At 29.7% G+C, this 13,854-nt stretch overlaps 4 protein-coding genes across 6 annotated transcripts; 3 read left to right on the top strand and 1 right to left on the bottom strand.

Moving 5' to 3' along the window:
- The first annotated feature begins 31 nt into the window (after positions 1–31).
- On the top strand, positions 32–2,065 carry LOC122513682 (RNA exonuclease 4). The gene is made up of 3 exons (XM_043630102.1): positions 32–276; positions 789–1,038; positions 1,126–2,065. The coding sequence occupies exons 1-3, from the start codon at positions 218–220 to the stop codon at positions 1,693–1,695; spliced, it is 879 nt and encodes a 292-aa protein (XP_043486037.1). The 5' UTR covers positions 32–217; the 3' UTR covers positions 1,696–2,065.
- On the top strand, positions 1,605–6,481 carry LOC122513680 (flavin-containing monooxygenase FMO GS-OX5-like). 2 transcript variants are annotated; one of them, XM_043630100.1, is made up of 8 exons: positions 1,605–1,691; positions 3,742–3,952; positions 4,273–4,411; positions 4,488–4,749; positions 4,881–4,984; positions 5,067–5,154; positions 5,222–5,385; positions 5,550–6,481. In XM_043630100.1, exons 2-8 carry the CDS (start codon positions 3,759–3,761, stop codon positions 5,856–5,858), a joined length of 1,260 nt encoding a protein of 419 aa, XP_043486035.1. In that variant the 5' UTR covers positions 1,605–1,691; positions 3,742–3,758; the 3' UTR covers positions 5,859–6,481. The 2 variants fall into 2 exon arrangements, with proteins under 2 accessions (XP_043486035.1, XP_043486034.1); XM_043630099.1 differs by lacking the exon at positions 1,605–1,691 and adding an exon at positions 2,650–3,138.
- A 590-nt stretch (positions 6,482–7,071) lies between these two features.
- LOC122513683 (GTP-binding protein SAR1a) lies at positions 7,072–9,239 on the bottom strand. 2 transcript variants are annotated; one of them, XM_043630103.1, is made up of 6 exons: positions 9,121–9,239; positions 8,568–8,662; positions 8,329–8,448; positions 8,183–8,248; positions 7,854–8,089; positions 7,072–7,635 (listed from the first exon to the last, which is right to left on the bottom strand). In XM_043630103.1, the coding sequence occupies exons 2-6, from the start codon at positions 8,608–8,610 to the stop codon at positions 7,519–7,521; spliced, it is 582 nt and encodes a 193-aa protein (XP_043486038.1). In that variant the 5' UTR covers positions 8,611–8,662; positions 9,121–9,239; the 3' UTR covers positions 7,072–7,518. The 2 variants fall into 2 exon arrangements, with proteins under 2 accessions (XP_043486038.1, XP_043486039.1); XM_043630104.1 differs by lacking the exon at positions 9,121–9,239 and adding an exon at positions 8,942–9,026.
- A 700-nt stretch (positions 9,240–9,939) lies between these two features.
- Positions 9,940–12,810, top strand: LOC122513681 (50S ribosomal protein L1). The gene is made up of 8 exons (XM_043630101.1): positions 9,940–10,025; positions 10,306–10,495; positions 10,585–10,789; positions 10,877–11,056; positions 11,133–11,247; positions 11,322–11,440; positions 11,510–11,607; positions 11,689–12,810. The coding sequence occupies exons 1-8, from the start codon at positions 9,986–9,988 to the stop codon at positions 11,837–11,839; spliced, it is 1,098 nt and encodes a 365-aa protein (XP_043486036.1). The 5' UTR covers positions 9,940–9,985; the 3' UTR covers positions 11,840–12,810.
- Positions 12,811–13,854: the final 1,044 nt, after the last annotated feature.

Raw genomic sequence — 13,854 nt, 5'->3', positions numbered from 1 at the left:
CATTTTATTATAATTCTTTTTATTACATACTCTTTTATCGACTCGTGCTCGATATTATTACTATATATAATTAATTAGTTATAAAACAAATGGAAAAGTTCCCAGTTGAGTGACTTTTGTCTAGGGTTTTTTTACCTTGCATAAAGCGATATATACATGGCTAAATAAACTATATTTCTATTATGTAGTAGAAGACGTGCAGTGTTGACTTCGCGTCATGATTATTTTTATTCTAGTTGCAATCTTTCTTGTATTTATTTACACATTGTCAGAAAGGTATGTAAAATTTTATATAAGCGAAAAAATAATTACCTCCCGATCTAAAATAATTAATAAATGTTGGTCATAATTAACGCGTTGATAAAAAGCTATTTCAAGGTGATTTTTTTTTCGTTTTTAGTGAACGAAAATATAAGTAGGTGTCACATCTTAAAGCTTTATTCTATGTTCTGATAAATTGAAAAATTTTAACCAGTAATTACGGCTTGATCAATCACATTATGCTAACGTAAATATTGTTCTAGTATTTTTTAATATATTTCTCTTTTTTTCTATGTATTTTATACGTATGTTAATTTCATGAACAAGTGAATAACCAATTTAGTATTTGTTTATGTGATGAAAGTTCATTTATATATTTTTTATTTTTTTCCTTATAAATAAAAATATAAACAAAAAATATGTATTTATTTAATTTAATTTAATTAATTTATAAATTATTATCGCGTTTGTTACACTAGTTGGTTTATTTTTATATGTTTTCATACATATATGTTACCTTGTAATAGGTTAGGGAAACTAAATCAAAGTATGAATGATCAGAATATGTTATACAAAAAAAACAAATTTATGGAACGGAAACAAGAAAATGTAGGAACCTCTATCAAACCAAAGACTAAACGTTCAGCGTCTGGTTCTAATTGGGAGACATATAAAGATATTATCTGTAAAGAAGAATCAAATCGTGATAAAAAGAAGAATAATAATTCAACTACAGAATTTTCTACAAAATTTCAAAAATATAGAAAATCCAATCAGGTATTTCTGTCTTTTTTATTAATTTGTGTAAGGTTATGATTCTTAAGCCATTATCGTGAACAATTAATAAGACATTTGTTTCCATAGGGTAATGCGATGAATAACATTGTCAAATGTGATCCTGACATGGCGGAGAATAAGAAGAAAATAACAAAATTGGTTGCAATGGATTGCGAAATGGTTGGGATTGGAGACGGAAGAGAAAGTATGGTTGCTAGGGTATCCATCGTGAATAAATTTGGTCATTGTCTTTATGATAAATACGTTAAGCCAAGAGAGAGAATCAAAGACTATAGAACAGCGGTTAGTGGTATTTATCCGCATCATTTAAAAAGTGGCGAAGATTTTGCCACCGTACAAAAGGAAGTAGCAGAGATATTAAAAGGAAGGATTTTAGTTGGTCACGCTTTAAAACATGATTTAGCAGTGTTATTCTTATCGCATCCTTGTAGAAGCTTAAGGGATACATCAAGATATAAACTTTTTAAAGACATCATTAAATCGAAAACTCCTAGTTTAAAGAGATTAGCGTTGGAACTTTTAGGAATAGAAATACAAATAGGCGAACACGATTCTGTAGAAGATGCAAGAGTAGCTATGCAATTGTACATGCTATATAGAAACAGATGGGAATCTGATATTTACTCTAAAAGGTAAAATAAAAGATACATATGTATATATTTATTACGTTATCGAAAAGAGAAAAACAATCATCATTATCCCAGCTTTAACTGCATTTTTTCAAAATATATGCATAATTCAGAATGTGCATTTTCTTTTTTATCGAAACGTAATTGCAGATTAATAAGGATATGAAAATTTAATCAAACAAATTACGACCAAAACGTGCTATATCACATATATGCTTCTATATATTTTCTTTTATTGTAACAAACTATTTTTATTTACAAATAATATCACGGTGATGTGCTATTTTACTGCCTAAACGTGATAGATTATTTGTGAATAAAATAATACGAAGTAGCTATTGCAAATTCATATCCTATATAGAAACAATTGGAAATTAGAAATTTAAAATATAAAAGATAAAACAATATATATATATATATATATACTTGTATATATGTATATATGTGTATATGATATACATACATATACACACATACATATATATATATATTTATTGTGTTATCGGAAAACAAAATTAATCATCATTGTTCTTGATTTGATTGTATTTTTTTTAATCCCATACATCATTATAAATGTACATCTTTTTATAAAAGCATAATTACAAATTTATAAAAATATTCAAAATATGCGACATTATATATGGTTCTAAGTATTTTCTTTTATCGTAAAAATCTATTTCCATTTATAAATAATGTCACAGGGAAGTGCTATTTTACTGTTTGAAATTAATAGATTATTTGTAAATGAAATAATACGAAATTAGCTGAATGTAATTATTTTTAGAAAGTATTAATAAAATATTCACTTTTTAAATTATATATAATTATTATATTGATAACGATTATATTTATACAAACTATATATGCATATTATTATTACTATTATTATTATTTATAGATCAAATTAATTACTTTATAATGCTCTGTTTCGAATTTTTCTAGTTTTACATTAATATTGTAATACAAAATTATAATAACTTATGCACTTTTTAAAATCGATATAGAAGAAAGAAAAAATTAATAAACAAATTCACGATTTAAATGAAGAAACTGAAAAAGAATCAAACACGTATGGAAGATCGAAGGTCAGAATTGAGATTACTACCGATTCTTATATCAAAAATCATCAACGTATCTCTCTTTTATGGTAAACATGTCGACCTCGTTATCAATATCAGTTTTTTTTACGATATACTTCCACTTTCTGTACGATGAACTTAAATAGAAAACGTTTCTTCTATCACTTGCTTATTCAGCTTTAGACTTTCGATACGCGTGTCAAGTGTTTCACGAATTTCGAAATTTGTATTTAAAACAAGCTCTTTTTTATTATATTATAAGTAATAATATATTTATAGTGTGAACATAAAGATTTATATGCATGTACGTATGCATTCTTTGTTATTCGGTGTTTTATTTTATTAGTGCAGAAAAGTTAGGGAAAAAAAAGGTAAATATTTGCCTTTCATTTTCTAGTATCTATGCTATCTACCTTTCACATTTCTTTAATCAGTTCTTTGCCGAACAGTCTGTCTTGCAAATCGAGTTATATTTACTATACATGTATATTTTATTTATTTGGCAAATTTAATTATTTCATATTTAATATTAATTTATAAATAATATAATAAATGTAAAGAGATATATATATTATCGTTCATAAGTGCAATATACACCTATCCTCTGATTTGCACGGTACTTTATTCCATTCGATTGATAATATTGGCATTAAATTTAAACAAGAGAATTATCTTTTTTTATATAAACACGAAAATAATTATCGAAAATGTATGGAAAAGTAATTAATTATATGGATAATTAAGTGGAAGTATAGTAGTAAGATTAATTATATAGAAAACTTTTAATTAAATTCGATTAAATATGATTAAATTATGTTTATTTTGGTTTATTTTCGATTTGTACGATTTTACATAGAATAAAAAATAACGATTTTGATTTACACGATTTTCCGTGTAAATCGGAGGATAGATAGGTGTACTTTATTTGCAATCGTTCAAATATTGCAGCATTATAATTTAAAATTTTTAAACAGATTTATTCATTCCAAGGATGAAATTTGCAATAATCGGTGCAGGATCGGCTGGTTTAGTTGCTCTACGACATTTCACTTCCGGTAATTACAAAGATGAAGTTGTTTGCTACGAGAAAACTGAAGAAATCGGTGGTACTTGGGTTTACAGAGAAGAAACCGGTTTAGATCGGTACAATTTACCGATTCATACCAGCATGTATAAAAGTTTGAGGTAAATATTTAATGTCATCGAAAAAAAGAATATTGTTGAGAAAAATTTGTAATATTAATTTATAGGATAATTGTACCTTATATGAGACATCTGATTCTTTTTTAAAAACCTTTACACACTTTTAAAAATATTAATGCATAGTTTTTAAAAAAAAGTTCATTGGACACATATTTGCTTTCAAGCGTTAATACGATTATTTTCTGTAAAAAAGAAAAAAGCGAAATATTTCGCATTATTTTCGATAATTTAAATTGTTTATTTGCTGTAAAATAAAGTACAGTTATCTTACAAACCAATGTGATTAAAATATTCAAATTTAGGACGAATTTGCCGAAAGAAGTAATGGGATTTCCTGATTTTCCGATACCTGATCGAACAGAAAGTTATTTAACGCGCAATGAAATACTTAATTTTCTTAATTCTTATTGCGATTATTTTAAACTGCGACAATACATTCGCGTAAGTGAAATAATTGACAGAAATATTTCGTTATAAATTGAAACAAAATAACAAATTATCGAATGATTTTTTTTAGTTTCTTTATAACGTCGAATATGTAGAACCGATCTCGGGTGATCATAAATGGTTGGTCAAGGTCAAAGATTTAAAGAATAATATTGTTGAAAGTAAAAAATTCGATGCAATTATGGTTTGCAATGGTCATTACTTCGATCCTTCTATACCGAATTTAAAAGGACAAGATATTTTCCAAGGAAATCAACTGCACAGTCACGATTACAGAGTACCGACCATTTTTAATGATAAAACTGTCGTTGTCATTGGTGCTGGTCCTTCTGGTAAATTAATATTTAATTTTTAAATACCATTTTTTTCTTTTTTTACAAAGTTATAACAAATATACAATGTTACAATTTAATAATTAATTTTTTGATTTAGTTTAATCAGATATACTTTTTCTTTTTTAAAGGTATGGATTTAGCACTTGAAATATCTACGAAGGCGAAACGCGTAATTTTAAGTCATCATTCAAAAGATACGATATTGACTAAATTTCCCGATAACGTGGTCCAGGTACTTTTTAATTAATTGTTCTCTATTGTGCTCTACAGTTAAATATTTTCTAATTTTCTTATTGTTCTTTTGTTAATGTTAGAAAACAGACGTCGTAGAATTGACCGAACACGATGCAGTTTTTAAAGATGGCAGTAAGGAAATAGTCGACGTTATATTCTATTGTACAGGTAACTAATATTTAAAATTAATTAAATAAATCATTAATTCGTATCATTTTTAAATTCATTTTTATAGGATACAAATACAGTTTTCCATTTCTTTCGGAAAAATGTGGAATTCGGGTTGATTCCAATATGGTAACTCCACTTTGGAAACATCTCGTTTCTATTGAAAATCCTACTCTTGCTATTGTGGGATTACCATTTTATGTTTGTGCATTTAGTATGTTTGATTTGCAGGTATGTATTATGTCATTATTATTAATTACATAAACATAATTCACGATGAAAGATTAAAAATATATTTTCTTCTTCGTTGTCATTAATTACATTGAATAATTCACTTTGCACAATTAAAAGTATATATTGTTGTTGAGTTTAATTTGTATAAAATATAAAAAAAGGTACGATTTCTTCAACGTTTTTGGCATGGAGAGAGAACATTTCCAGAGAAGACGAAGATGTTGGAAGAAGAGTCGAAAGAATTGGAAAATCGTATTAAAAATGGATTGAATAAAAAACACTTTCATCAGATGGGGGTTGATCAAGGTCAATATTACGATGATTTGGCAAATACAGCTGGTATAATTCCGCTACCACCGGTGTTGGCGAAGTTGCATAATGAAAGTAGTAAGCGGTTTTTGGATGATTTAGTGCATTACCGAGAAGATAGATACAAAATTATTGACGATTATAACTTCGTACAACTTTGAAGATATATTTTATAAAATAGAAAAAAGAAACAAGATTCCCTTTTTTCTCGTAAATAAAAGGATTCGATGGAATAGAATTAATTAAAAAAAAAAAGATATACAGAAGAGAAGATTAAATAATTAAACGATGAAGGTTCATACACAGATTTAAACTGTACGTTATAAACAATATGTTTTATTAGTGTAAAATGAAGACGAAAACATTATAAGTACTTATAACTACACAGTACCAATACATAAAAAATCTTTTCTCGTAATATTTCCATGAATTTTTGATTTATAGCAGGGCTTCTCAAAGCGTGATTCGCGACCCCGTTGGGGTAAGTTGATATATTTGGTTGTCTTTTAATACGTGATAAAATTATATTTCTACGTATATCCAAAAAATTGCTTTCGAATAAGTTGTTATTTATGATTTTATTATCAGCAAATGTTTTAATTCGTATTCCTAGTTTTATACGCCTCCATACCCGGAATTGGGAAAATATTTTCTCGGGGAAAGGGGGTGTCGTCAAGCAACAAAATTTGAGAAACCTTGATTTATATAACTTGAAAAGATTTGTTACGAGGTATCGGATTAATCCGATTTTTGATTTTAAAATGAAATCGCGTTTTTATTTTTATGCGGTAGTTGTTTTCTTTTTTCCCCCATTACCTGCACATATAAAAATAAGTTACAAATTAACAATCGAACATTCAAACGTCTAAATATTGTTTCTTTTTATTTCGACGAGATTTCAAATAAATGATAAATCACTTTTGAATAGCGACCAAAAAGAAGCAACGTTATGTAACATGTACAATGATAAGAAAAATAATAATCTTGTGTTTTTACATTCAGATTAAAATTCATAGCACGCGATACACATATTCTGCATTTTTCTTTTTAAATAATTTTGTCTTAAACGCGTATATTTTTTGTAAAATATGAAACTAAGACTAAAACTAAAAGGGTGTGGGTTGGGAGAGATGTCTGTTACCGAATTAATAAAAAATCAAGTAACAGTAATGAAAGAAGCACAAGATTAATATGAAGAGATGATAAAAAAAGAAAACAAGCTGCCCGATTTAAATAATATAAATTGTACCTCAATATTTATATATATATATATATAATTATATAAAGAAAATAATTTGAACCAAAAATTTAATTTAAATAACACAACGTCATCACAATAGAATAAACAAAGAAATTTGGCAGAAGACTTCTCAATTAGAATATTGATTATTTTTATTTATCAAAATGTTCAGATTGATGTTCAGATTGATGTTCAGCATGTTCATGGATCTAATAATATATTAATTAGATAATGAATAATTAAAGAAATTTGTATGGAACTAAATACATCTCTTGCCAAGACGTAAATTAAAGAACATGTACGTCACCCATACGATATTATTATATCAAAGAAATCAGTCCTATCACGGTTGCTCGTTATATTAAGTTTTCCAAGAATAATTCGTCTTTTCTTTCTTATGTGCACTGTCTTGGATCTGTTACTGCAGTTTGTAGCATTAAACATATTCCTTTCCCACTGTTTAGTATGTTTAAGGATAATGTACCTATTGCTATTATGAATACCTTTATCCACAATTAAACAGAGGAAAGGGAAATGAGTTAAACTGCTAGGAATCAGAATGTTTCGATTATTATGTGCATTCAGTCAATGTACTCAGCGAGCCAACGGAAGCCTTCGCCGTAACCTTGCTTTTTTAACACAGAGCACATAAATAGTTCCAATGGACGCCCGGGTATTTCACTACGTGGGATCTTACCCTGAAACATTAACATTTAATTATTGTAAATAAATATTCGTCGCAACCAAGTTAACCCCTATGCTATAACAACGTGTGAGATTTTTAGCAAATCTTATGGGCAAAATATAAAGAGCACGAGTTTTACTTGCAAATACTTGTGAATGGTATGCAACTCAATGTATTAAATCATAGCACAAGGGATTAAATAAACATATGTTAGAATTACGTTTATAATACCTTGCCAGTAGTCTGACCATAAAGATTAAAGAAATTTCTAAGTTCATCTTCCGATGCAGCATCCAGCCTATCAATTTTGTTACCCAATACAAGAACCGGACAAGCGCTGAGTTGTTCATCGGTTAAGAGTGCATCAAGTTCAGCTTTTGATTCTGCTAATCTAGACTTATCACTTGCATCTACGAGAAATACTATGGCATCTACTGCTGGGAAATAGTCTTTCCATACTCTGCGAGCTGTACAAATGATCATTTCTTAGATTATTTCTTCCGCTTAAAAATATTATATAAGAGAAGAACTGTCATGTTTGGAAGTAGAAAAATACGTGCCTTGAGTGTGTCCTCCTAAATCAAAAGTAGTGAACCTCATATTGCCAATGGACAGCTCTTCGGATGCTGACACATAATAAAAATTAATTAAAATACAAAGATTTAATTTTAAATATAATTAAATTAATAATTATCAAATGAATTACTTGGATGCAACGTAGGTACATGTTGAGCTAGACGATCATCTTTCAGCATGTGTAACAATGTAGTTTTGCCTGCGTTGTCCAGACCGAGAAACAGAAGTTTGCCACTTTTCTTCCATAGCCCTAAAAAAAATATTTATCATAGATTACAAATGAAACTACAGTTACTAAGAAGAATCAATTGTATAAAATATTTCTTTGAATGAAGAAAAATATTTAAATGTCATTTAAAATCCACTTACCGAGATAACTTAAAACCCCTGCGAACCAGTCCCACAGAAACATATTTGTGTACGAGTTAGTATTACTTTGACTATACTTTGAATAACGAATGACTCTGCAACAAAGGAAGATAACAAGACTCAATTCTATATGTACATAATCGACGTAGTATGACGTTTAATATGAGAATTTTTTGAATATGATGCAACCTTGAATGAAGGAAGGAAGAAAGAAAGCAAGAAAGAAAGATGAAAGATCGATTAAATCTCAAATGTTAATAAAAAAAATAACATAGATTTATTCTACGAATGATTATCAATTAAAGAGAAAAAAGATGAAGAAAAAGTTGATTAACAACGAATTACTCGAGACAATGATAAAACATTTACTATACAATATAGAGTAAGTGCATGCTGAATTAAAGTCTCTTTGACAAGTTATAACACACTCTCGATCTTTATTCTTTTACACACACCACTGTGGTTTTAACGAGGAAACATTAGACGGATTGAAAATAAAAATGCATTTTTACTCTATGACACTAATTAATTTAAATTTGCGAATTGGACGTACCCAATATAGGAAAAAAAGAGTGAAAATATTTCTGAGACAGTGAAAAATGCTTTTCCTCTCACTGGATATGTATCTCGATCGAGCCTAGTTGGCTGGCAGTTGGCACGGGTGACGTCTACTTCCGGTAGCCATCTTTATTCGAATATTGCTGTATCATAAGCGCGGTTCCTAAGGTCAGTTATTCTAATTTTATTCGCTTATTGAATCTTAATTTAGTGTTAAGCTTCCTACTATTCTCTCGATTTTATATTTATATTATTTCCCCGGTTAAAATTGTTATTCAACTTTTTAGACAATTTCATTTAACATTCGTTCGAAAGATAATGCATTTGTTTAAAATATTACACATAATAGTTACTCGACGACACGAATATCAAATTGATTTGAAATTTGATTTAAATCTTATTTTAAATATCAATTTTAATATTATATTAAGATATAATTGAAACAATAATAAATGTATTTAGTTCGCGAATGATTTGTGTAACTCTCAATATGTTGGATTTCAATGAGTGTACATCGTTGTACTTTTATTTCGTTTTCGTTTATTTATATTATTGAACATTATTTCTTTTAACTTTTTTACAATTATTTACATTTTTACATTACATATTTACTTTCAACAATGTTAATTATCGACAACGAATTAATGAATTATAGATGAATAACAAAATTCGTTCCTTCATTTAAATTTAAAACCTAATTTAAAGGATTAAATAAAAATGTTATTCTATTGAGTAATTCGTCAATGATTTTTATTAAATGTCTACGAGGTAGACTAGTCATTGATTTTAGTTGTTAAAATGTGCCAATAGATGGCGCTTCGGTAGTCGTAAATTTCTAAGCATGTTATCATTCTTATCATATGTGGTCTAAGCTATTCAAAATGGCGCTTATGTTTGTAGGTAAGAATTTTATATTCAGTCTTTTATTAATTAAAATAATTAATTTGTAAATGAATAAGTGTTTATTCTTTGTGCTGTTCATTTATATTTATTAGTTATATTAATACTCAGTGGCAACATTGTGCATTTTTATAAATTGTCATATAAAATTTGATCATACGTGAGTTGTATAATAATACTTTTTAACAACATTATAAGAGACCATGACATTTGTTTAATTATATGTGTTAATATTTCTTATAATTATTCATTCGTATATGTGTGTTTTTTGTGTATGCAGGAAGATTATTAAATAATCTTTGCACGACATCCAAACATAACGTAGGAGTTACTAGTCAATTAATTATCCAAACACGTGATTATGCTGCAAGAAAAGGTACAAGAGCAAAACGAGATGCTAAGAAAATTAAAAGAAAAATAGAAAAGATTGAAAAAATTGGATTCATTGAAAAATTGTTGAAAGAAGAAAGGTAAGGTTTCTTTTTTCTAATACGTTTAACTGTTAATGTAAATACACAAATGTAATTGCAATGTATTAAGTTTTCATAACGATTTACAGCAAATCGGCTACAGTAATTAAAAGAAAAAGATTCATTGAAATAAATAAACCAAACCCGATTGATAATGTATGGTTATTTAAGGCTCATCCACCTAAAATTTATACTATCGAAGAAGCAGTGCAGTGTCATCGTGAAACGCATCATCCCACTATGTTAAATTGTCCTGATTCTAAAATCATTGCCAAATTCGACGTGAGTTTACAGGTAAATAATGAAAAGTTTTGACATTTGATACAATACTAGTAGACGTCATTTTATTAATGATTTTAATTATATGCGACTATATTTTAGAGCGAGAAAAAGGGAAAGTTTCTAGAACCTATTAGTCGTATCATAGATTATCCTTATAATATCAAACACAATGAAACCAGAACGATATTAGCTTTCGCTGCGAAAGATTCTTTAGTACAAGATGCTTTGAAGGCAGGCGCTACTATAGCAGGTGGAAAAAATCTTATAAAATCCATCAAGGTAATAAGATTAATTATATTTATTATTAATTTAAATTCATATTTCTTATTTCATAAATTAATGCTTTATCATTTAGGGAGGTGACTTATCTTTAAACGAATTTCAATATTGTGTAGCGCATCCAGATATTTTACCTGATTTATTATTAATTAGAGGTTTAATGAAAAAGAAATTTCCAACGACTAAAAGAGGTTTGTATCTAATTTTTATCAATGTCATAAAAAGCATTAGATTACTCATAAGATTTTATTATATTTTCATTCAGGTACTCTGACTTCTGATCTTGAAGGTTTAATAAAGAAATTTCTTTGCGGTACCAAGTATGAAGCTGTACCTGACAAATTTGAAAAACAATATGGTTTAATCGAATGTCCTTTTGGAACGGTAAGTTTAACACGATTTATTATAATTTAATAATTAACAATCTTTCAAAAATAATTTCATTTGTTTTAGCTCGATATGGATAGCAAGCATTTGGAAGAAAACTTTGCAGCTCTTGTTAAAGACATTTATTCCGTTAAACCTAAAAAAGTGACTTCATTTATTTTAAGGTATTTTGATATTTAACAAAAGTTATTTTTAAATTAATCCCTAAACAATCTAATTAATAATTACGAATTCATTTTTGTTAGAGCGTGCGTGATCAGTCCGCCGGGGAAGGAATACTTCCGTGTAGATTTTAATCAATATTTGCCACAAGAGACCGTTAAAAAGGATCCTGCCGCAGAAGAATTGTTGGAAGAAGAGGAAGATTTATTGGATGCTGTCATACCGTCCCACTAATTATAGAACCTTAAGCATAAGTCTAAATAAGGTGAACTTTTATTATTTAGTTTTAACAATTTTGAAAATCGGAAAGAGAATTTTAATAATACTCGACGTTTAATAGTTGTCCTTTTCAATGCGTAATGAAAAAAGAAATAACCAAAAATCATTCCTAGATGATTTTCCTCAGATATTTTAAAAATTAGAATTTAGAAAAGAATAGATAAAATCAGCGAATGACGTAATAGCGGAAAACAAAATCTGTAGGGGTGTTGGTGTATCGAGTAATACATTCAACAATCCTATAACACGATAAATTCGTTTCAAATCGTATCTAAACCGTCTTAAGCGAAACATTCCTGTTATACGAGAATTGTTCAAGCTATAATATGAAATCCATGTTATATGAGGGCTGTCGCAATTTTCGTATCGTGTTTTCAGAATATCGTGTTATAAGAGAAGTTAAGTGCAGTATAAGGTGAACGCGCGAAAATGATGACGGGTTGGTGGTAGTGGTTGTTGGTAGTGTGGCGAGGGGAAGGAAGAGAAAGAGAAGGGAGAAGTAGGGAGGAAGATCGTGCGAGAAACCGGCGGCTACGACGGCGGCAAGTCGAAGGAAAAAGGAACGGAGAACGGTGCGCCTGTTGGCGGTGATGGTGACGAAGAGGGGAGTAAAGAAAGAGGGAGTATGAGGAGGATGAGGTGGAGGAGGGGGAGCCAACTCGGCTACCTGCCGGTCGAGAGAGCTCAGTCGGTGTCCGCCAGGTTGAAAATCCGCCGCTTCTTCTTGCTCCTTTGCTATCTCGCACGTGATACTTTCTAAGCTTTTTTACGATTCTTAAGAAAAAAGTTTTTAAGGAAAAAAGTATTCGTAATAGTTTGTATACGTAGTTAATTGAATTCATTTAGGAAGATAAAAAAATTTGGCGCGCGAAAAAAGGATCGCTCAGGAGGGTGCGGGGAAGGAATAAAAAGTTTTGTATCAACAAGAGGAGATATTATACGTTTACCTTTTCGCAGTGTGCGTGCGTTCTCTCTCAATTTCTGTGCGTGCACGCATTGTCGTTTGTGCGCGCGTGTTGGATGTGTGTATGTGTGCGTGCGTGCGTGCGTGTGCGTGTTGTTTGTCCGACGTATCTTCTCACGAACGCTAATGAAAAGGATGCACATATGACGAGTTTTTACGTGGAACGGATTTAATTTATTTATTCGCTTGTTTGTTGTTTTTATTTTTTATCTTGCAAGAATTGTTTATGCGCTAACTCACGCATGCGTGGTTTCTCTTACAATTAGTTCCATTTTCGAGATTTTTTGGTTTTTTCTTTTTTTTCAATAAAATAAGTGCACGCGGGTGAGAACTTACGCAGGCGCGTTTCGTATTAAACCGCGCACGCGTTATACTATAATCGGAGTTGTGTTTACTACTGTTACGTGTTACCGGTGATATCATTCATCTTCCGCGTAAACAACTACACACAACACAACTTTACTACGAGGAGGAAGAAGAAGAAGAACAAGAAGAAGAAGAAGAGGAGGAGGAAGAGGAGAAGAAGGAGGCAGAATAGTACTAGGAGTAGAAGGAGCTAACTTTTTTTTCATATTATAAGGAAGGAAACGAAATTACCGGAGACATGCACGATTTATTCAACAGTGTTAGACAGTAGCCTTCGACGACGATATAGGAACAGTGAAAAAAAAAAAACCAAAAATATTCGACATGGTAAGCATGAGAGAAATGTAATCCCCCTTCTTCTTCTCCCCCCACCTTTCTCTTCCTGTCTTATGCGCATTTATCTGTAGGTCATAAATTTAGATATTTAAATTTAAAGTCAACGAACGAGGAAAAGTGTAAGTTTTGCACGTTTGTTGTTTGCGAAATGTAGCAGCAACAGCAGCAGCAGCAGCAGCGGCAGCAACAGATGCGGTTTATTTTGGTTGCAGGTCGACAAAGAAGTCGAATTTAAATCAACTATTCTAGCGGACTATGTGCACAAGGGATACTCCGAGGGTTTCTTCGATGAATAAAATAATAT

The sequence above is a fragment of the Polistes fuscatus genome, unplaced genomic scaffold, assembly GCF_010416935.1.
Source record: "Polistes fuscatus isolate 324 unplaced genomic scaffold, CU_Pfus_HIC Scaffold13, whole genome shotgun sequence".
In the NCBI taxonomy this organism is placed as follows: Eukaryota; Metazoa; Arthropoda; class Insecta; order Hymenoptera; family Vespidae; genus Polistes; species Polistes fuscatus.
Note: the sequence above shows the minus strand (reverse complement) of the source record. Positions and strands in the feature narration are given on the sequence as shown.

Coding starts and splice junctions, on each gene's coding strand:
- LOC122513682 (XM_043630102.1), top strand. CDS start 218: ATGATTATTTTTATTCTAGTTGCAATCTTTCTTGTATTTATTTACACA. Junction 277..788: donor ATTTACACATTGTCAGAAAG/GTATGTAAAATT, acceptor ACCTTGTAATAG/GTTAGGGAAACTAAATCAAA. Junction 1,039..1,125: donor AATATAGAAAATCCAATCAG/GTATTTCTGTCT, acceptor TTGTTTCCATAG/GGTAATGCGATGAATAACAT.
- LOC122513683 (XM_043630103.1), bottom strand. CDS start 8,610: ATGTTTCTGTGGGACTGGTTCGCAGGGGTTTTAAGTTATCTCG. Junction 8,449..8,567: donor AGGGGTTTTAAGTTATCTCG/GTAAGTGGATTT, acceptor TATTTTTTTTAG/GGCTATGGAAGAAAAGTGGC. Junction 8,090..8,182: donor TTTAGGAGGACACACTCAAG/GCACGTATTTTT, acceptor TCATTTGTACAG/CTCGCAGAGTATGGAAAGAC.
- LOC122513680 (XM_043630100.1), top strand. CDS start 3,759: ATGAAATTTGCAATAATCGGTGCAGGATCGGCTGGTTTAGTTGCTCTA. Junction 3,953..4,272: donor AGCATGTATAAAAGTTTGAG/GTAAATATTTAA, acceptor ATTCAAATTTAG/GACGAATTTGCCGAAAGAAG. Junction 4,985..5,066: donor TTCCCGATAACGTGGTCCAG/GTACTTTTTAAT, acceptor TGTTAATGTTAG/AAAACAGACGTCGTAGAATT.
- LOC122513681 (XM_043630101.1), top strand. CDS start 9,986: ATGTGGTCTAAGCTATTCAAAATGGCGCTTATGTTTGTAG. Junction 10,026..10,305: donor AATGGCGCTTATGTTTGTAG/GTAAGAATTTTA, acceptor TTGTGTATGCAG/GAAGATTATTAAATAATCTT. Junction 11,608..11,688: donor GTGACTTCATTTATTTTAAG/GTATTTTGATAT, acceptor CATTTTTGTTAG/AGCGTGCGTGATCAGTCCGC.